The 23,505-nt window shown below is 41.8% G+C and overlaps 1 protein-coding gene across 1 annotated transcript in view; it reads right to left on the bottom strand.

Annotated features, from left to right (window-relative positions):
• Nucleotides 1-7,432: 7,432 nt before the first annotated feature.
• The window catches only part of ISM1 (isthmin 1), a 38,961-nt gene continuing 22,888 nt past the window's right edge, over nucleotides 7,433-23,505 (bottom strand). The window contains exons 3-6 of the mRNA XM_075446286.1: nucleotides 15,707-15,974; nucleotides 12,523-12,666; nucleotides 9,760-9,849; nucleotides 7,433-8,190 (exon numbers count right to left, since the gene is read on the bottom strand). Coding sequence (XP_075302401.1) covers nucleotides 7,673-8,190; nucleotides 9,760-9,849; nucleotides 12,523-12,666; nucleotides 15,707-15,974 — 1,020 coding nt within the window. The 3' untranslated portion in view covers nucleotides 7,433-7,672. The remainder of the gene's footprint in view (nucleotides 8,191-9,759; nucleotides 9,850-12,522; nucleotides 12,667-15,706; nucleotides 15,975-23,505) is intronic.

Genomic DNA, 23,505 nt, shown 5'->3' with positions numbered 1-23,505 from the left:
ATGCCGGGGAGGCCGTGCACACGTCTGTCTGGGGAGTTGCAGTCAATCAGCACCTGAGGGGCCAACAGACCTAGAGAAAAGATTTACAGTATGTATGGGTGTATGCGCACACAGCAGAAGGAACTGTCTTTCGCGGCTGTCTTGAATCTTTCAGCTAAGACTGACTGCAACGTGAGATCGGCTGTACTGCTGGGTGAGGTTCCACATGCAGCGCACATGTGTGTTTCAGACCACATAACCCCAAAACAGGCATTTCTCTAGTGACATTTAGCCTTAGTTTTCCTAATGAAGACACCGACTTGCAGCAAAACAGCCTTTTACAGGACGGAACTGTAAGCATTTATTAACCCATGGTGTAATTTTTATCTTTCATAAGAATGCAGGTATCAGCTGCTTAATTACAGGATTATGTATGTAAACTTGCACTTTATAAAAATCTGGAAGTAAAACCTTAGCCTAACAACAGTCTTGTTCTTGGCAATCAAGTTCCATCTACAGAAGCCTTTCATGTTAGAGACATATCTCACATGTGAGTTACTGTTACAATTCAATAAATACTTTACAAAAATAATGCCAGCTTTTTTAAAAAAATTAAGACATTTTAACTCATGAATAGATCCTCCCAGAGAGCATCCTTAAAGAACAGCTTCTTCTGTAGGGCACTCGGCATCTGACAAATGGGGGATAAGGGCTGGTTGAACTTAGAAATATGTAATTGATAACTGTAAATGTAACAAATGTAACATGTAGGGGATGTTATCACTTCAGGTGGTCAGAAACAAGTCTTGGTACTTTGTGAATAATTCGGACGGTTGCAAAACAAGGGAGTCCTGAATAATCCCTTTAGGCGCCTGGGCCTTGGGAGAACAGGTATGCAAACTACAGAGATAAGGAGGCTGCAGGATAATCTGAAGACCCCTGCCGAGAGACGCCAAACAAACATGTGCGATGGACATTACCATATATTAATGAATTCTCGGAAAAGCCATTACTATGATAAACATTTCTTGGAAATGTAATGAATATGTATGTTAACATAGCATAAATACCTAGTAACTGTGTCTCTTCGGTGCACACGTTTGGAGGAGAGATCCCCCGTGTGCCCGGCGCCGCAATAAAGAATACCTGCTTAATAGTCTGCCGACTATTGAGTCTTCAATTCTGGCTTTTCACGGCATCATTTCTGGCACCCCAGATGGGACCCGCTCTGCTCGGCTGCAGGACCCGCTGAGAACAGGACTCCCTAGGGTACCCCCGGGATTTCCCGGAGGGACTCCTCGCCTCACTCGGATCACTGCGGGAGCAGACAAGGACCATCTAAACAAGTAAAGGTATTCTTTTTTTCCTTTCTTTCTCTGTTTTGGTATGTGAGACCGGTCATTTGGAGAGTTCTCATAAGTCGTAGGAGACGTCCTATGCTGAGCGCTGTACACCAGGCTACTAGTGCCTGAGGGTGTACGTCTTGGTACGCTGGTGCAGGCACGGGTTAAGTTTGTACTTCTGTAATAACGTGCTTTTGGTAGTTAGTTGTGCGATGGTGCAAGCACGGGCTGTGCTTTGTACTTCTGTAATAACATGCTTTTGGTAGTTGTGCGTTGGTACAAGCATGGGTTAAGCTTTGTACTTCTGTAATAACGTACATTCGGTATGGTACGCTTAGGAAACCTGCTTAAGTTGTACTTCTGGCGATACGGATTTGTTGGTATTGAACTCGGATATCGGATATCTCGGATACTGGCTTGTTAACATACCCATCAGGCATCGTAAAACCAAAAAAAAAAAAAAAAAAACCAAAAAAAAACAACCAAAAAAAAAACCACCTTGCACGGTGAACCTCTTTTCTTGTGACCAGAATATTAATTGTGACATTTTTGGAACGTGGTCAGAGCGGGACAGAAGGGGACGACAGATTAAAATTGTTAAGATAAAGACTAACAGAGGTACAGAATCAACAAAGTAAAATGGGGGACAGCAAAGCAGTGGTATTTTAAAGAAAAGCCCCTTAGGATGTATTCTAGCACATTGGAAAGCTTGTGTGACTGTGTATGAAGCCTCTGTGTGAAAGACAAGTAAGTCAAAAAAAAAAAAAAAAGAAAAAAGAAAAAAAACACCACGTATGTTTGGTATGTTCTGCTAATTTCCGGTTTTTGACTTGGGACTGTTGTATTTGAACTCTGAGTCTTCGGGGCCGTGGTTTATGATTTCTTAAGTATCAGTGCAGGGTCTTCCCGCGGGGGGATTTTGAGAGCCTCTCCCAGGATCTAGACGGCAACATTGGGAAAAGTAGGGGGAGACCCCTCACTCGACAACATCTTAATAATGTATGGGGTTTGGTTTGCTTAAAGAAAATCGGCATGATTTAGGAATTGAGTTGGGAATTTGGGGATTGGTTTTAAAATACAAGTTGGTATATATTGTGGGGTTACAAGTTCTCTAGTTATTTGGCATTGATCAATCATTTAGGGACTCTGGTTTTGGGGTATGTATTAAATATACTGTATATATTGTTTTGAAAGAGCTCTATGTATATAAACATGTTAACTGAAGTGGTTTGCCTGTATATATTGTTGTACTTAGGTGATACAGTTTGTAAACAGAAGGATTTTAAAAGATCGCTTCTAGGTTGTGTGTGTGTGTGTGTTGTGTTAACCGATTGGTGGAGAAGTTGAGAAGTTATTTTATTGTAACATGAGCTTCGGAGGGAGGTGATCCCCTCACAAGGAAACAATTAATTGAATTATGATATGTTGTTAGAATTGATGCGGTTTTGTGGACAATTAAAAAGTATAGGAGATGAAAAGTTTAACGCGGTATTGAAAAAAGAAAAAAAACAAAAAAAAAACCGAAAGGAAAACCCCTCTGGATTTTCCGAAGGGTTGTGTAAAGTGATTAGAACAGAAAGGTATCAAGTTACAAGCTGCTTTGCTAGCTGCTGCTCTAAATGAAGAAAGAAAAGAAAAAAAAGCAAAGTTCTTAGAAGTTAAGCAACAGAAAAACGAAATGAAAAAGGGGGGAAACAAGGTAACTTTTTACAGTATGGACTACTAGTGGAGTGTGAATCAGAATACAATACTCCTGTGTTACCAGTAAAAAAAAAAAAAAGCAAAAACAGGTGGAACTTACTGGGTAGTACAGGATTTAAGAGAAGTGAATAATATTGTTAGGGGCATACACCCTGTGGTAGCAAGTATGGTTTACAGTATTGGATTTAAATGATGCATTTTTCTGTCTGCCTTTAGCCAAAGAAAGTCTGAATTTATTTGCATTTGAGTGGGAAAATCCTACCACGGGTAAAAAAACCCCAGCTTGCCTGGACAGTGTTACCCCAAGGTTTTAAGCATAGCAAAGCGATCTTTGGAAATCAACTAACACGAGAACTTGAAGCATGGAACCCGCCCTCCAGAGATGGAACCCTTTTACAGTATGTAGATGACATTAATAGCAACTGAAACAAAACCTGACTGTATACAGTAGACTATCAGTTTGTTAAAGTTTTTGAGATTAAATGGGTATCAAGTCTCTCAACAGAAAACTCAGATGGTGCGGCAACGGGTAACCTACCTTGGATGCAAGCTGTCTGGACAAAGAGAACTAGGAACAGAACAGAATGAAGCCATCTGCAGGACTCCCCTCCGTCAGACGGTAAAAGAGCTCAGGACCTTTCTGGGACTGACAGCGGGTCAATCTCTGAACTATCGGTACATGATTGCTTAGAAACCATAGAGACTGTGTACTCCAGCAGACCAGATCTGAAAGAGGAACCCCTGGAAGATGCACAGGACTCCTGGTTCACGGATGGAAGCAGCATTGTCGGACAAGGTATTCGAAAGGCCAGGTATGCGGTGACAACAGCAGCCGAAGTAGTTTGTTCTCAATCACTACCTGCTAGAACATCAGCTCAAAAGGCTGAAACTATTGCCCTAACTAGGGCTCTGGAGTTAACAAAAGGAAAAAGATAAATATATGGACAGATTCCAAATATGCCTTTGGAGTTGTCCACACTCATGGGACAATTTGGAAGGAGCGAGGACTACTAACTGCACAAGGGAAGCACATTATATATGCTGAGGAAATCCTTCGACTATTAGAAGCTGTTCAACTACCAGCAAAAGTTGCCATCATGCACTGCCGAGGACACCTGAAGGGTAACACTGACCAGGAAAGAGGTAACAGGTTGGCTGACTCTGAAGCTAAACAGGCAGCAGAGAGAATGTAAGAGATTTTAGCCTTAATTCCAGATTATAGAAATAGAAACCTGAGTGACCAAGAAAATGTTGAGTATTCTAAAGCTGATGAAGAATTAATAGAGGGATTAGGGGGCCAAGTTCCATCCCAGGGTGGGCCTACTTAAGTGATGGCAGAATTATAATCCCTGCTAAACAGATATGGGGGGTGGTTAAAGAAGAACACAATAGGACACACTGGAGAGCGGACTCCCTGTACAAATTTTTAAATCAGAAATTAATAGGGAAAAATTTGTATACTACAGTCCGACAAGTAACCCAACAGTGTGAAACATGTTTAAAAATAACCCCAATACAGGTAACCGGGTACAATTAGGAAGTATTGGGAAGGGAAGTATACCGGGACAACATTGGCAAATTGATTTCTCTGAACTTCCAAGAAAAGGAGGGTACAGGTACTTATTAGTACTCATGGATACTTTTTCAGGTTGGCCAGAAGCATTCCCTTGTAGAACAAATAAAGCAAGGGAAGTAACTAAGGTATTATTAAATGAAATAATACCTCGATTTGGGGTACCGACAATTATCTCCTCAGATAGGGGGACGCATTTTTGTGCAGAAGTAGTGCAACAGGTCAGCAAACTGTTAGGAATCAATTGGCAGTTACATACGCCCTACAGACCACAAGCCAGTGGGCAAGTAGAAAAGATGCAAAAATATGCCAAAAAGCAAATCTATATTGGTACCAAGCATTGCCTATTGCACTACTTCGGATACGTGTAAAACCTAGGGCCAAAGAAAATTTGAGCCCTTTTGAGATACTATATGGGAGACCATATCAGGCTAAATATCAGGGGGAAGATTTGAACCAGTTGGGAAATCAGTATCTACAGAATTATGTTATATCCTTAGGAAAACAATTAGAAAGGATTAGTAAAAATGTTTTGGGTACCAGGGCTAAAGGGGTAGATCACTCGATCCATCCATTTAGCCCTGGAGATTGGGTTTATGTTAAGAATTTTTCAGGTGATCCACTGAGAGAGAAGTGGAATGGACCTTACCAGGTATTGCTGACCACCTTCACTGCAATCAAGATTAGAGAACAACCGGCCTGGATCCATTATTCCCGAGTGAAGAAGGCTCCTAAACCAGGATGGATGGTCGAAAAGGGTGGCGGTTTGAAACTATGATTGCGGCGGTAACTTTGTTAAACCTAGGCTTTTTAAGATACTGCGATCATGACAACTCGAACTACATGACTGGACCAAGATGTGACCTACAGATATTAGATAACAACACCCAGATATTGGTCAGCAATAATAGCTGCCTATGGAAAGCAAGATCCAACACTTGTTCGTGCTGACCCCCTTCCATACACACAAAAATTGTACTTGCAGAGATGGGTGGAATGATTATTTGATCAACAAAACTACAGTAGAAGTAGGAACTTGGGATTTGAAAGGGACATGCGTGATATATATAGATTTTTGTAACAGAACCCAATTAGAAACCTATAGCCCCTCGAACTGGGATTATTTCAGGAATGTACCAATTGGCTGGGTAAACCACGGAACATTTTGCAGAGCTAATCTCATAGCCACTGACGGGGCCCTGTAAATTACACAACACGTATTGGTGGCTATGTGGGGATGGCATTAGCAGAAAGCGACTCCCTGCGGGTTGGAAGGGAATGTGTACCATAGGTCATCTAGTCAGCCAGGACCGAATATATAATCGGTCCCAAATACCTAAAGGCATATTGAGAACATCATGGAGACAAGCCAAACGGGAAGACAACACACTTGTAAGTAGGGGAACAAAATTTAACCTCTTGGCTCCCCAATTTAGAGTGGTTGAAACAATTGTTCATGGGAATGATCACACTGGTCGTTTTAGGAATACTTGTTTGCATGTCTCTCAAATGTCTCCTTTGGTGTTGTCAGGATTCAGCTGAGACACACAGTGATTGGAAAAAGGAATAAGATTAGGCACCAAATAGAATTATTTGAAAATAATACCTACAAAATAGAATAGTGAGGATTCATAGCTTTCTAGCTACAAATCCTCAAAAGAAAAGGAGGGATTGATAACTGTAAATGTAACAAATGTAACATGTAGGGGATGTTATCACTTCAGGTGGTCAGAAACAAGTCTTGGTACTTTGTGAATAATTCGGACGGTTGCAAAACAAGGGAGTCCTGAATAATCCCTTTAGGCGCCTGGGCCTTGGGAGAACAGGTATGCAAACTACAGAGATAAGGAGGCTGCAGGATAATCTGAAGACCCCTGCCGAGAGACGCCAAACAAACATGTGCGATGGACATTACCATATATTAATGAATTCTCGGAAAAGCCATTACTATGATAAACATTTCTTGGAAATGTAATGAATATGTATGTTAACATAGCATAAATACCTAGTAACTGTGTCTCTTCGGTGCACACGTTTGGAGGAGAGATCCCCCGTGTGCCCGGCGCCGCAATAAAGAATACCTGCTTAATAGTCTGCCGACTATTGAGTCTTCAATTCTGGCTTTTCACGGCATCATAATCCACTTTTCCTGTTCTTTAAAAAAAATAAACTTTTCTTTTCTTAAAAGAAAGAAACAAGCAATCTAAACACTCTTCATATTAAAAATTGGGAAGTAGCAATGATTTTTTTTTTCCCCCTCCTTTGACATGGTTTCCTTCTCTGGCCTCACTTCTCCAAAGACTTACGGCATGCTTAGTTTACAGGTAGCTGCCCTGAAGATCTGCTCCCCAGCATAAGACGTAAGCCCTGACAGCTGCAGCTGTATATCTGAGATCAATCCAGGAGTCGGCTGGGACTTTTTCTGCTCTGTAGGAAAACCACAGCTACGTCTCCCTGCAAGCCTAACCCAGATAGCCTGCAAAGACCTGAGCTAGAAGGTAACAGGAAGAAATCCAAGAAAAAAATTGCTATTAACTGTTTATACTAATTTTTGAGTATTACCCTTCCAAAAAAAATTCTTCCTTTCTATGACTAGTCATGAAATGAATTATAGAGAAAACTGATGCTGCAGGTGCATTAATCTGGTAAACCATTCCCGTATGGAAGAGTACATTCAATCCCATTGTTTATAACAACATTTACATAGGTGCCCTCCTCACAGCTGGGGCCTTGGGGCCTGATGGTGATGGCAGCTGCCCCCCCCCCCCCCCCCCGCCCTTATGTTACATTTGGGGAATAAAGTGAAATGCATGTTATTAAATGAATGTTACTGCAGTATAAAATCCTACCAAGTTTTATGTATGTCTGTATGTAAAAACAGGTGTGTGTGAGATAGAGAGATACGTGTTTATAAATTACACACACTATGAAAAATACTTACGGATTATATTACAACTATATACATTCATTAGAAACTGATCAACCCCTGTCAAGGAGACATTGCAGCAGCCAGTATCAGTTCTTCAGCATCCAGGAAATGAATGCTATTTTGTGCCTGAAGAGAAGCAAAATCTTCTCAGTATTCCCTTGCTTCTTGAAATTGCTTGTAGTAGTCTTCGTCTGAAGGGTTTTCTGTACACTTCTGCCCATTGTTTGGAGGCCGTGCTTCATTGTATCGGCTCCAGTCACCTTTGCATATAATCCAAGGCAGAATGTCCACTTTGTAATGGAGTTCTGCTGAGAATTCAATGCTGATCAGGTTTGGTGTACCTGCCCCTTTCCCTCTGGTAATCAGCTGCATATTATCATCATAGCAGCAGTGCTGTGCTGCAAGCGTTGTGCTTTCCAAAGAGAGCATGGAGCGGATGCAGTACCGTGCAGTGGGTTTATAGATCTCCAGTTTTTCCTTTGGACCACTTGCATCTTTCCAGCGAAAGTTTTTCCTCTTAATTCGATCATAGATTTCAGCAGTGCTGTATGCAACTTCTCTGGGGTAGGAGCATGGGCAGCTGGGAAGATCATTGACCACTTTGTGCATATATTTCTTCAAGAACTCACTTTTGCAGCTCATCCATCTTTCACAGCTATCAGTATCTGTTTAAGGGCAGGAAATGGAAACTTAAGATACATTATGCAGCATCCCAGTTCGTATGATCAGTGATAACAAGTGAGTAAAGCATAACTGTTCAGCACCAGTGCTTTGTTTAAGAAAGAATGGGCAGTCAAAGGTTGCCTCCCTGCCTGCAATGTGTTAATGTGCTGTCTTGTCAGATAAAGAAATAACACGTGGGACTGGCTTTAGGGCCTCAGGCAGTGCTAGACTGAATTATAGTGCAGCACCACGCCAGTGAGAATCTGTGACATTTCTTCTACCTGGCAAATTCCAATTAAGTTGCCAGTAACCTCATGCAGCACAGGAGACACAATCACGGGTTTACAAGTGACAGAACTGAAATAGGGAAATCACGGTGATTTGATGCCAGTCTCCAGTTTAAATCCCTAGTCCACACACTCACCTTGTAAGAACAGCAGATTCAGAGGTTGAAGGATGAAGTTTTTCATGGTGCTAGAAATACCAAGATGGCAAGCAAGGCCTGGATTGCCTTTTCTGAAGTTGATTATTAAGCCCTGATTCAGTCTTTCTTTTAACAAATACTTTTTTTTCTATTTGATCTCTATCTTCCCAAAGGGGTAGTTCAAACATGGAGACTGACATCTTAGCTGGTAAATGCAGCCAAAAGTGATTCAGATTCTGAAAGGGCATATGTGACATCATATCAGAGTGTCTGTACATTAGGAAGATTTAACAGCACCAGAACCATGACTTATAGCTGGGATTAAAGAGATTTATAGACTAGTAGCATATTTAATACTGGCACTTCATTATTTTGCAAGAGTCTTGGGAGAATCCAGTTAAACGTCTCCTACCTAAAACATTATTTAAGGTGTCTGTATCATGCTAGGGCTTTCAGAAAAACCCTGCACATCTTGCTCCACACTTACTTAACAGGACTCTGGAGTAAGGCAAAGACTGGGACCTAAAATTCTTACAGCAAACATTCTTGCAAAATATTTACTTAGTGATCTATGTCCTGTTTTTCTATCTCCTTAAAGAGTCCTGGGTGTCATTAACTATTGTGCTTTACCACCATAGGAGGGAGGTGCTGGATTACATTATTTATCCAATTAGTCCAGCATCCAGTGTCTAAGAGTGGCCACACTACAGTTTCACTGAAGGGCACACAGTTGTAAAAGCTATGCATGCTCATAAAAGTCACTGTCATTTTTTTTAACGTGACAACTGTACCTAGAATGCTTTCATAGTATCTTCCATTCGAGGCTATTTCAACAAAATGCTGAACAGTGTTTGATTTTTTTCCCTCCACTAGTATGGAGCCTTACAGATCTTTTCTGAACTAGGACAGAGAACCACCATTTTATAATGAAAGAAGCACAGAACTTTGCTAAGACTTAAGAGAAGAAATATTCTATGACAGAAGCAAGCTAAGGTTCAGATTGTAAACTTAAGCAAGATAATAAATGGCCACCATTACTGACATTTTTAATGGTAAACTCAAAATTTTGGTGCTGCAGCAAGAGTCAAAACAGGAATATCTAAAGAAGTCTCTTATCTATTACTGAAAGATTGACTAGGCTGCTTACCAACTTCAAACAGTTTGGTGGCGTTGAAATCTTCACTTCCTGCAAGTAAGCTCACTTCTGTGGCAGCTGTCCGGAAGGTATCTTCGATCCCTAAGACAAACACATGTCAGTGGTGGTGGTGTTTTCCTATTAAAACAATGCAATCAGCTGCCTCCCTGCCATCCCCCCATTCCCCAGTTCTGCAAGGTACTTTTGTTTGTCAGGGAAGTAATGTGAAGTTGCAGCTGGAGGGAGTGTTCATTTAAAAGTATAATGACCAAGGAGTCTGTGGTGTTAGGAAGGCAAAGCATTAACTTAGCCCAAAGGTCAAAAGTTTTCAAGTTTTAGAGCTCCTCCTGTTCTCAATGCAAGGCTTGCCAGCATCTCCCAGTAATTCAGGTAGGAGCTTTGCACACACTTCACCAACAGCCACCTGGTCAGCTTTATGTGACCGGCATCTTCTCCAGAGTATGTATCACAAGCGACTGACAAGGTAAAAACAAGTGTTCTAATGGAAGCTCTAAAGCCCTGGGTCTAAATGGTGATGTCTAAAGGAGACAGCCTTTGTGTTGCTTTCTAAAACAGAGCGACATGCCTGAAGACAGGTGACTAAATTCATATCCGTGTGTGAGCAACCATTTTTCAGGAAGCACGAGAAAGAATGATGCTATTACAAGAAGACTGGTGCTTGTTGGTCTCTCCCAGTGCTAGGGAGTTGAAAGGTGTGAGTAGGCGAGAGACAAATAGCCTCTCCAACCAGTCCCATCCCCAATCACCTATAGCAATGAAGTAAAATATCAGGATCTTCCAACAAGCTCCAGTTAAGTGTTTGCTATCAGCAGAGCAAAACACGGATTGCCAGAAAACATATTAATCGATCTTGCCAAAGTAAACATCCTTTCATGGCTGCTCTAGTTTGGCCTACCTACTAGCCTAATGTTTCCCTAATATTTCTGTGCCATGTAGCCTTAAAACAAATGTCTCTTCAAAGAAGCTTTTGAACAGGTTTGGGGTTTTATTTAACCCTCTCCATTGAATTAAAGGCCTCCAAAGAGCACAGAAAGCTCTTTAATATGTGATAACTACACAGTTAATAATGAAGTCTGTTCACCATCCAGCCTCTTGCCAATGAACTTTCTCCTGATCTCCTGAACTGGGGCAGGAGTGGCTTGCAAAGCTTCAAAACAGCCTCAGGCCACTTTTCAATAAAATTATCATAGGGTTTTGCCCGAACTCCAACAGTAGATGTTGAATAACCAAGAACCCATTACAAGGCAGTAATTCACTGCTGGAATGATAAAGAGCAGAAGCTGAGCTTTGCCCTTGTGATTTTGAAAATGTCAGCACAGCCTTAAAGAGTGAATATATTTTGCTTACTGATCATTGGGGGTCTGTTACATGACATACTATATTCTTTCAAGTTTGCCACATTTGATGCTAGCTGGTAATAAATACTGGGAGCTACATGCTTTCTTCTGGAATTAACCCCTTAGCATTGAGGTTTTAGGATGTATGAGAACATCCAGAAACATTTTTCTACTGGACTGCCCAGCAGCCATTACTTTGCAATGGATGCACGCATCTGTCTGCGAGTGAGAAACTTCTCTCCAGCTCGCTCACTAGGGCTCCTAAGTCTTGACTCTTGCACTGATGACATTGCACTTCCCATCAAAACCACCTGTCCTCAGGTTTAAGAATTTCTGCCTTTACGAGTCACTAAGGAAACTCAATGAAATGCATGTATTTTTACTTCTCTCCGATCTTGGGAAGTAATGAAATTGCACATATCCCATGCGTTTTAGCAACTACTGCATCACTGCATTACAAACTTGCCTAAAGCCAAACACACAGCAGCATTTAAAGAACATCATGGGAAAGTCTTCCATATCAGCTTTAAATTCTTATGACGTAGGTTTCAGTGCTCAGCCTGCTTTCACCAAAGCGAAAACTGCATGATGGTAAGGACACCTCTGTTACTGGCATTTGAATGTCAATGCCTGTAGACGGGCAGGAGCTGAGGTAAGGCTCCTTGGCCGTATTTTCTAAATACATTCAGGCCAAAACTGTACATTCCTTCATCCCATTGTGCACAGTTGTTGCAGGACCAAACTTGCTATTTTATAATTCTCCAATTATCGAGCAACATGTAATGAAACAGAGATGACGTTTCCACCTTAAAACTGACTTTCTAGGACAGAATATTTTGTAGCTTAATGCCCAATGAAGCCAAAAATCTCTGGAGAGAAACGCAAAGTAGGTATTTAAAGTATTTTTTTCATATTAATACACATGGAGTCTTAAAGCCACTCTGTATACATTAGGCACAGAACTCAAAAGCCATATAACTAGGGGGGAGCTACTTGTTCAGGACATAGGCATGTCCATTCACTGCACAGCAAAATATGAGCTCACTGAGGTAACAGTCAGCACAGCTGTTTTGAAATTCTAAAATTAATACAAATTTGTTTCAAGACAGTGGATTACACCCTTTGGAATGCAAAGCGTACTGTGCACAAAAATGACCGCCGTAACCTAAAAAAAGCCTGTATTTGTCTTTCAAGTCCCAAGGGATAGTAGACTGCATCTAGCAGCATATTATTACTAGCGAAGAACCTGCCATTTCAAAAATGGCCTTGAAAACCAGTGTGTCTCTTCCCACTGAAACGCCTACCTAGCCAGGGAACAAACAGGCCCTGGGCTTTGTGTGCAGGAGGGCTCTCCTCCCTGGCCTCGAGCACCTCTCCCCACTCCCCTCTGGAGCAGACCACGCGAACAGGATCACACCTGGGCAGCTGGGCCTGTCGCAGGTCCGTGACTCAGTGGCGGTGCAGGCATACCCGCAGGACCGCGTCCGCTTCTGATTGCCGCTCCCACAGGTGACACTACAGAGGGACCACGGGCTCCAGTCTCCTTCACCATCAATATAATCTGTGTGACAAAGATGAGGAAGGAAATGAAGAAACAAAACTACTATTACCCAAAACTACTTTGTGGTGTTTTTTATTAAGAAGGCAACCAAGAATGGAATCCAGATGTCTCTACCTGAAGCCTGGGCTAAATGCCAGGCATAAGCCTGCTGTTTAAATGGTTTTCACACTTGATGCTCTTCAGGGAAATGCGTGCAACATTATTTGAAAAAATATTTCCTTTCTCTTTTGACCTTTTGGCAGCTGAGAATCCTCAGCTGCAAAGCTGGGTCATGAACTAACAGTACACATCTATCCACATAATTTACCTGTATATAGGAATACATTTTCCGACCACAGACTAATCAGGCACAGGATGAATGAAGTTTTCTTTTTCTTCTTTTCAAAACACACAGCAAGAGCACAATATTCATTTAATTAATTTTTAGGACATGATGAATGTTGGAATATGGGAGGCTGAGGGTCATGTGTGAAAACTGCAATTTTGTTTTTCAGTCCCTTGGACACAAAACAGGCATTACAGGAACACTGTCGTGAATATAGTGAACCGCATATGCATCTTGGACCCAGAACAACATGCAATTTGTAGTGTTTCATGTGAATTATGAAATAACATCAAATCTGACTGTTTGCTAGCAGGAACCTTCTGAAAATGAAATACGACTTTATTCTCTTCTAGTAGACAGCCAAGGGCAAACGATACCAAGTCTGCACCACCGTGCCTTGGTGCCACTCTAAGTATCTAAACCCCTTAGAACCAGCCTCCTTTGTTTGCCGAGGCACATCTCACCTTTTGGAGGCCACCAAATGGAGTCCATGAAGCAATTCCAATTTTCTTGCCTCCCCAGCTGAGTGTTATCTCTCACTAGGGAAAGTCTGGCTTAATGGATTTCTCTGCAATCTACAGGAGATGTTTAACTGATCCTGTGATCATAACTTGCAGGATTTGCTCCCCTGGGTTAAACCAGCACTGGTCGCAAAGCAAAATTGGGTTTAGGGACTCTGAGTCAGCCCTGCTCTACAGCTATAGGTTGAACATGTGTGTACAGGCAAGACACAGGGACAGATCCCTGCCTGCACTGGCCTCTGTGCTACACATGATTCCCCCTCACTGCCATGATGTCTGTGGGCTTCCTGAGCTGGTTAGTAGAACACGTAACTTGATTTGTACCATATGTAATGACTGATGACAACTCTGTGGGGTGCTGTTAAACATTTATTGCCAGGAGTATGGGAAGGTTATATATCTCACTCGTAGCAAGCTGTCTAGATGCAAGTTCCTTGTGGCAGGGACCTTGTGTGCTTTTCCTCCTTTTCTTACACTGCTGACGATTGGGAAGCCACCACACTTGAATCAGGTGTCCGTGGTGTGATGTGGGTGGGAACACTGCTACCGTCTGCATGCAAAGACCCACGATTTTGGGATTTGCCAGCATGCGGACACTCCAGCAGTCTGAAGAGGCATAAGACATCTTAGACAAATGTGATCTGCCCTCTCTCCCTGGCCCTGCTCTCCTTCCCAGCTCTTTTCCAACTCTGAATTTTTTTCTCCATGTGGCTGGCAAGGAAGCGGGAGGGTGAGCAGGTGCAATGCTTGTCAAAGAGCCCCATGTGGGAGGGCCAGGAAGGGCAGGCACAGCCTGTGGTGCTTTTTGGCAGGGGCAGGATGAGGGAGATAGAGCCATGTAACGTGTGAATAGGTCAATGGGAGGAACTAGCATACAGGCAGGATCTACTGCTACATCCTCCTGGCCAAGGCCAATGGCACACAATGTTTTAGGTTAGTCAGAGGGCCAGGAGTCTTTTCCAATTAGTAGCGTGCTCTGCTGTACAGCAAAGAGCTCTAGGATAATTTTTAGGCCTACCTACCTAGTTTTTATACTGCACTATGAAACTCACAGTATCTACTATTAGATATATCACATTAGATTTTCAGCTGGAGCTCAACGTATTCTTCCTATTTTTTTATCTGTAATTTTAATTATTTTTTTCTACCACAATTATTTGTGAAAGCAATTTTATTTTACCTAAATGAATGACTACCTAATACATGAATTCTTGGCAATAAAGTGTACCCACAAACAAATGCAGGTGTAAAAAGAAGGAACAGACTTTAATCTTCTGGCCACAAAATTTAATACATATGTATGTATTTAAACACACCTTTCCACAAAAAGTGTCTCTCGATTGTTCAGGCTCTAGGACTTAAAGTTAACCAAAACAGGGGAAAAATAAGACTGAATCAGTGCACAAGAACCACTCTGCAGTATCTAGGGAATGCAACACATGTGCCAGGGTAAAAGTACTGTGACTCTGAAACCCCGCTGTAACTAAAAATCTTCTGTATTTACATACAACGTTAATCTGAGAGGCTCTGAGCTACCTGTGAGCACATACTAGTTCACCTCCCTTGAGTCATTCCCGTGTGGATAGTTACAGCCTGCTGGGGCAGTGAATAACTGTAGCTCCTCTCTGTTTCTAGTTTTCGCAACTGTTTCATACAACAAGCTGAAAACAATTGTTTTTGCCATGACACATCTGGAAGACAATTACACACACAAATACACAATGTTCCTGCTGCATATGCCACTCCCCACACATGCACCAACATAATTCATCTTATTTGTGTATCCACCAAATACTACCACGTTTTAGATCTTTCTCATTTATCCAATAATTACATTTTGGTTCCCAAACCACCGCACGATTCTAAATTTGTACTTATCCTTACTCTAAAAATAAATATGAAACCTTGTTTCCTTTGCTTTTAAAAAAAGTACACTTAGGACTAAAAAAAGGTCCTCTTATGGGATAACTGGTATGATTTTCAAGATTACAGACTTACTAGTGGAATGCAGCTACCACAGTACAGCTTGTGCATCTGCACAGATTTGTATTTGAAAGCTGATGAACAAAAGCCACATGTTGAAAAACTCTGTTTCGCTTGGCCTACTTTCAGCGATGCCTCACCATTCTCATTTCCCCCAAACTCGTTTTTACAATCCCAAGATGCCCATAAGAGGCCTGGAACGCAAACTTACCATACTCTGGCTGCTCCTTGGACTTAAATGTCCGGTGACTGGGTGCATGACTATCCCACCCACCAAGAGGGTTTAGGAAGTTGCTGTCCTCCGTAGTGCTGTCATACTTATAGTCCTGGTCACCGCTGCTCATGCGAGTCAAGGTGGAGGACCTCTGCCACCAGTTTCTCCAGTCAGGTGATGAGACTGGCCAGCTAGGCTTGCTGCTTTCTTTCTGCAGATCCTTGTCTGTCTCACTGTCAGGGCCATCCACCACTTCAATGGTAACCTATGGGATTCAAAATACACCAGCCTGTCCGTCAGTATCTCCTAGTCAGTGGGAAACTTTCTGTATAGCAAATACAAACGACCAGTGTTGCCTTGCAAAGGGGCTGTGTAATACTGTAGGGTTCGCATGTTGTACACCATATGCGGATTACTGAGCCCAGAGATATGCAGCAGCTGAGTGATTCCTTCTGCTACCTCTGCTGAATCAGACCTTGGAACAAAGGCTAGGAAAAATCCCACACAAAATAATAACCCATGCTGTGCCTAAAACCTTTGCAAAAGAATTTTCTGCCTTATGGGGAAAAGATGTTTAGACCCGAACATATATGACCAGGAAAAAGAAAACCAAATCCATTACTCTACGCTGAGGCTGAATTTGAGGCAATCATGAAGCATACTAGCATGCAAAGCCTGTTCCAAGGACTTCAGTGGACTCAAGTCAGTCCATGAGTGGGAAGACACAGAACCCAGGGTCCCTTCCAGGCTGGCACCTACCTTGTCCTCTAGCGGCAGCTCAGCCTACCCCCTCGCACGGCCTCCCTGTAGCACCAGTGCTTCCATCACACAACGTTGAGGGCTGTCACCCTTACGTGAAACTACACTATGCAGTGATGAGAGCCAGCAGCTTTCAGCCATCACTAAGTCACTTGCTGCTAAGCCCTCTGAAGCAGATCCGCTTTCTGTGCTGCAGAGTATAGTGATACACAACCCGTTTACGGTTTCTACAGAACCCCAGAGCCAAGATTCAAAGTTTGCTGCCCAATTCCCATTCCCCATGAATGTAAATATAATTCTGGATAGGAACAACCCTTGATTACTCCTTTTCTGTGCTGAACAATGTGTAATTATGAAACACTTGGATAAATACTGTGCGTGCATATAGGTGCCTATTTAGGTAGAAATAGGAACTAGCCTTCAGAAACCTTGGCTCTATCAGTCATGCAAGCATAGCATTGCCACAGATAAATCATAAAATGCTCTGATGCTTCATGCTAACATGGTTCAGTGATTACATTGGATTGGCTAAACAGAAAAAGGAAAGGAGAGGAGAGGAGAGGAGGGGAGGGGAGGGGAGGGGAGGGGAGAGGAGAGGAGAGGAGAGGAGAGGAGAGGAGAGGAGAGGAGAGGAGAGGAGAGGAGAGGAGAGGAGAGGAGAGGAGAGGAGAGGAGAGGAGAGGAGAGGAGAGGAGAGGAGAGGAGAGGAGGAGAGGAGGAGAGGAGGAATATTTTCAGTTGGAAGGGACGTACAACAATCATCTAGTCCAGCTGCCTGACCACTTCAGGGCTGACCACAAGTTAAAGAAATGATACTGAAGTGAGTATCAGATATACCTACAATATTTAATAGGTATGGAGGTATTCTTCATGCTGTATAGATTTACAAAGCAGTCTTTCAACACAGTACTCCATGAAAATAGGGTTGTGTAAAACCAGGAAAAACAGAATAATGTACTATTATGCTAAAAGTAATTTACATGGCTCTATGGATTTGCATTTTGGATAAAAGCTTTAGTTTTATATGATTGTTATTAGTCAAATCACAAGATACACACAAGAAAAAGAAAGAAAAGAGGGTCTGTGTTTCTTCAGTTACCTGTGATCCAGAGTAGTGTGATATAGGAAGCAAAACAGAATCGCTGCCATGGCTTTGTAGCTGCAGACACAGCTGCCCAAAGACAATGCCCACATATCCTTTTTTGGAGAAAGGAGATTTTGCATCTATTTCATGCTTTGCATTTGACCACAGACCAAACCACTGAAATGAAACAACTTTGAGGCTACTAAGAAGCTCCGCTGGGAGAAAGAGCAAGAGCAAGGGAAAGTGCAGTTGTCAGCCTAACAACATCTCTACAGAAGAGATATGTTACTCCCAGACTAAATATGGAATTGGAATGATTACTTCATTAAACCTCAGTTTCTACAGACCAAAAGTTAAAATGGATTTCATAAGTTTGAAAACACCAAGTTAGTGATTCAAAATTGTTGCATCCATCCAAGTAAAACAGAGTTTTCACAGCAAGTGAAAGGAAATAGTGATACTGAGCGGCTAACACTGTGCACTGCTGGCCAGCTGCAGGGCTTTAGTACTGCCCCTGTGATAATTAGTATGACTCTAGTACTTTAGCGGCAAGTATTTTTAAGATCATATTAACTTTGTAAGCAATGACTCAGCAAGGTGGGGAACAAAAACATCTCTCATAAAAAAAGACAGGAAGCACTTGATAATCGTTCCATTTGCTCTGGTGATCTGTAGTTACACGATAGTGAGTCAGAATGAACTGGCATTATTTCCGCCAGGTACAGTCTGAAGAACCATAGGGATTTGATTTAAAATACCTATTCAGGATGCCAAGTCAGTTTAAGCAGAAGAGGGTTTGTAGGGACAGAGAAGCTTCTCTTGGGGTATCTGCTACACTGGGGAAGAGATACAGGTGTAATGTACAAACTTGCAGGTTCATGAGACCTCATCAGACCTGCAACAGCACTGCTACTAACTTACTTTCAAGACGTGCCTGTGCAATCAGATATCCCACTTCAGCCTGTGTTTGCTACCAAGGAGGCTTATTACAAAGCCCTTTAAAATGAGTTTTGCAACACATAAGAACTTACCCTGCAACAAAAACCTACTTAGATCTGTCTTAGAGCTAGCTAACATGGAGCGAACTGGGAAGCCACAACCCATCAGGATGACCCAGTGCCCTGCATAGGCACGCTTGTCAGCAGCAGGCAAAATCACATGGTGTTTCTTTCAGTGATACCTGGGCAGGGGGGAAGGAGTTCTTCCAGTCAGTCTCTCTCCTCTCTAGCACGGCTGTAACTCACTTGGCAGTACTACGGTGCTTTGCCATCCACGAGCCAGATAAGAAGTTGAGGCCTGAGACCTTATTCCAGCTATTAATCCCTTTGTCTTAATGAGAAGAGAGGTCTGGGGAGAGGCAGCACCAAGAGAGATCCACCCCAGTGTAAGCAGGATTTTTTAAATAGCCTATTTAAAAAGAAAACATAGCAAAAGCAAAATCCAATGTGGTAGTTTGACATACGCCTATATCCCTTACTTCCCTGTTTTGATTACCAAGTTGTTTATTTCACATGCGGCATAAAAAAACACAGAGTGAAAGAAATTCTATAAAGAATCCTGGGATTATTTGAACTGCCACTCTTGGATGTTAAAAAAGACGACTTGAGTTCACTCTGTTTCTGTTTGTTTTCAGGAACTCAGCTATGCTCTGCCCAGCCTCTAATGCACCTTCCAGAGGCAGGGAGGAAATCTGTGAGTAATCCTAGTAATTCCTCCATGGTATGACCCAAAAGTTAGGGCAGAGGTGTGAGAAGGGGATGCCGCTTCGGGTGAGCAATTGCTCCCCTATCCCAGTCTAAAATGTTGGAAAATCAGCATTCACTGAATTTTTCCCCATACTTAAAGATAGCCTTAACAACATTAGCCCAGGACCACAAAAATACAAATACATATACATGCCACACAAACATGTGTCTTGTTTGATCGGTTTCTATACTGGGGATTGTTTATAAAAAGGAAAAAAGAAACACGATCTAGAACTACAGTCATTAAAAATGGGCATTTAAAGCAGCTCTGGAAAAGCTTTCATGCTCTGTGACTACTCCAACAAAAAAACATTCTCTCAAAAATTAAAAAATAGACCTAGTTTAGTATTTCTATCTTGGATAATATTTTAAAGACTTAATTTTCTCTGATTTCTTCTTCCAGTGATTATCAAAACTATACAGATTATTTGTTTGTCAGGCTTCCCAAAATGTCTGTGGTAACATGGTTCTTGTATAAATCCACAATCATCTCCAGAAGTATTCAAACCTAAAGCGAAACCACTTCTTCTATGGTTGTATGAGCTACAAATAAGGATGTTCCTCTAAAAATTGTGATAAATAATTGGCACAGGTACATTAAAACATCAGACTTGCAGTCAATTTCTAATGAAACAAATGTATCAAGCACAGATGTCTTCAGACACCGACATCCAATTTTCTCCTGGCCAAAAATATACAGAAGATAAATATTATTCCTGCCTGTTGGAGTGCACAAGAAGTTCTGTGTACTTCGTCCTGTTTACCGAGACAGTGTTTCTGAATTCACTTTAATGGTGTAAACATTGCCCTAAGCAACTGGAAGACTGTGTTTCAGGAAGAACTACGTTTGCAATATTGTGCAAGCAGTGGATTCTATGACATTTCTATCCTCTGTTCCCTTCATGCAACCGATGCAACTTTTCAATGCAAAACTTTCCATTCCATAAAGGTGGGTAAGATCAAGTCAGCAATGAGGTAACTATAATAGCAGAATAGAACTGAGATGTTGAAATGGTAAATTTAGGTTTATACCACATAACAGCTTCAGTTAAAATTATATAAGTAGGGACACCAATTTACTTCTGGTTATGTCATGACAGCTCACTTAGAACTGTTTTCTGGACTTGATGAAAAGGACCCTCAAAATTTTCTGGGAGCAAAGAAGACAATGTGACTCGAAACTTGAAATTCATATTTAATGATGTCAATCCTATTTGCACTCTCTGATGGGCCCAACTGAACACCAGAATTAAAAGTCTGGTCCAAAACCCAGCTCTGAGTTTTGCACTCTGCAGTGAGCTCGTTACACCATAACATTAAGAAATCTGCACAGAGCTGGTAACAGCTCTGGTATTGGAAGTGGGTTAACCATGGCCCTCTGGCACCCTGCTGTGCCTAGATTAGTCTCTCCAGCTTGCTAAAAGGACTAGCTAGTTCCTGGCAAGGCTATATTGTGCTTCCAGTACTGCAGCTTTGCTACTACCTTAAACTATTAAGCCTTGCAGGTATTACAAGACATAAGCGCTACTGGAGCCCTCCAATTCTTACTGTACTAAATTAGAGATGCAATGTACCAGCCAGAGCTCGATATTACAGACATCACTGATTCTTTTGTGATGGTACCAAGAGCGTGTTGTTTTCCAGTGCAGTGAAACCAGCAGCTTCAAATGACAAATATAAATGCCACCTATAAAATGCTATAAAATGTGTTAAAAGTGACATATGATATAGACGGAGATGAGGGAAATGGGTATGGATGAACCCAGAGACGAGTTGGTTTGAACTCTGTGGTTCTTTTTTAAAAGCAGATCATACAGCCCTGTTTCTTCTGTAGTTGCGTATGTTACTAGAGTGGGGGGTTCTGTGTAGATTTTTTTTACGAGAAGATAAAAACTGAATAGATATCAAAGAGCATAAATAAAGCTAACACAGTAGCACTGGAGTGGCACGACTAATAGATATGGTCTGCAGGTCTCATGCAAAATGATAAAGACAACACATCACCAAGCAGGCAGCATTACTTGATGGCTTAAAATCACTCCTATCAATTATTACCAATCCTATGACTCACATGGAACACACTAATTAAAGCAGATTTAATGATACACTATTTTACTTGAGTTTTCCAGGGTACATCAACATGTTTTTTAGGACAGGAATCCCATCCAACTGCACACAGTTTCTGCTTGGAACTTATCTCCTCATCCAAAATGTTTCACATATCCATTGCAACTGGAACTCACCCAGCTGTGTTTCAGGTATACTGGTTGTGAAGCTTGATCAAGATTCAAGTTCTCTGAAGAGCATCGATATCAACAACATGCCCTTGCCTGACCAGCAGTGAGGAGTCTTCCCTTTTCTGCTCATTTGTCATGGTGTCGAGCACTGCTAGGAAAGCAGCAAAGCAGTGGGACAACAGAGAGCAGCACACTACCTGTTACAGTACACAAGCCTTGGAAACCAGGAATAAAAAGAACAGGGCAGGAGCAAGAGCAAAAGTTCAATTGCAGGTTGAAGCATCTGGCTGCAGAGAAGAGCCGAGAGGTTGTAGAAGGCTGGCTGGAACAGATGAGAAAAACCCATCAGAAATGGAAGGTAAGCAGGTTCCTATACACCTCCCATGTGGTGTCATTCTGTTACTCACAAGTAAGAACAATTCTGTCTTGCTCTGAATAATAACTCTGCTCAATTACAAGGTCTGCATAGACATCCCTTGGCTAGTTCATCAAACGAGCACAAACCTACATGAAAGGGATTTTCCACATGTGAGAGGAAATCCAGAGAAAATGTGTGATTGGTTTTTGTAATCACCTTCTCTTCCAGAAGTCTTCCAGGCATTGACAGAATAGTCAAAATGATTAAAAAAAGGAAATAAAGAACCCCCCAATCAAACAGCCAGCCTTTGCTCAACGGCAACTACTGCAGTTACTCTCATGTACCAGTGCGGAAGCAATGCTAAAGCATAAACAGCCACTCGAAATGATGGGAGATTTTACAAGGCTAGAATGCCACAGAAAGACCAGTAAGTATCGTCCTGGTTTGCCATGCAAAGAGTCAAACTGCATTTGGATTGCTGCAGCCCCAACTGTTGTTTCTGAGGTTTCTCTAGAAGACAGTCCACTACACTTATATTTGATTATCACCTGACAAATACAGTAATACCTGGGGACATGTTCATTTTCTGAATTCCTCTGATGGTGTTCTGATATCCACAACTTCCTCCCTGAAAGAGCATACAACCAGAGCATGATACAGCAATTGCCTTCTCACTGGAGACCAGACAAGGAATGGCCATAAAGAGAACTCACTGGATTATCTTTGCAACCTGCTTTTTCAGGCTGAGTTTTATGTCTGTTTATTAGGTTTTTAAAATTTACATGTATAATTTCCCTTAAAAATGTTATTCTTGGTTTATGCAGGTTTGTACCAGCAGCCTTTTTTCTCCTTTCCAACCTCACTGTTCCAGGAGGACTTTTAAATTAACACCCCCCAGGACTGTAACGTAGAGCCTGAAGCCATTGTGCAAATCCAAAAATGAGCATCGATTCTGCTCTCACCTACCGAACAGTTGACGAGAAATTTGCAAGTCCACAAGTGTCGTTATTTCTATTCAGGTCAGTACAGTACTGTTTAACAAGCAAGAATTCACTATAATCCTGTTTTTCCCAAAAGAGTAGGCCACCTTTTACAACTTCTAGGCAAAGAAATAAACTTTCATTGACTCTGTAATGAATTAATGGGAGTTTTATCTGCATGAGGCCTGACCTGCTGCAGGACTGTCAACCAGTAACTTAAAGAAGCTTTGTGTATCTGTATTTATGCACCTAAGTAAGCAGACTAAATATTATGCAGAACTTCTGGAGTCTGTTTCTAAAAGAGATGATCCTTGTGCGCAAGATGCACAAGGCAGAAGGATTGCACAGGCAATCCTCTGGCATTAATGTTGCCCAGTGTTTTCCAGTTTACAGGACCAGGCTCCCCAGTTCCAGAGCTCAGCAAAACTGCTGACATAGTCAGCTGACACATTTCAAAGATCAGGTGGTGAAACAAGAGGTCATAGCAGAAGCAGTTACTATAAAGACAAGCCAGGGAAATGTTTCCATCTCATTTATCTATTCCCTGCGTCTAAACATTAAATGCTGTTACCGATCAGAGAAGGTTTTAATTTCCTTCTGTCCTCCTCTGCAGTTTACCTACTGTTCAAACAA

Source organism: Opisthocomus hoazin, chromosome 2 (assembly GCF_030867145.1).
Source record: "Opisthocomus hoazin isolate bOpiHoa1 chromosome 2, bOpiHoa1.hap1, whole genome shotgun sequence".
Lineage (NCBI taxonomy): Eukaryota > Metazoa > Chordata > Aves > Opisthocomiformes > Opisthocomidae > Opisthocomus > Opisthocomus hoazin.
This window is presented reverse-complemented; position numbering and strand designations above follow the sequence as displayed.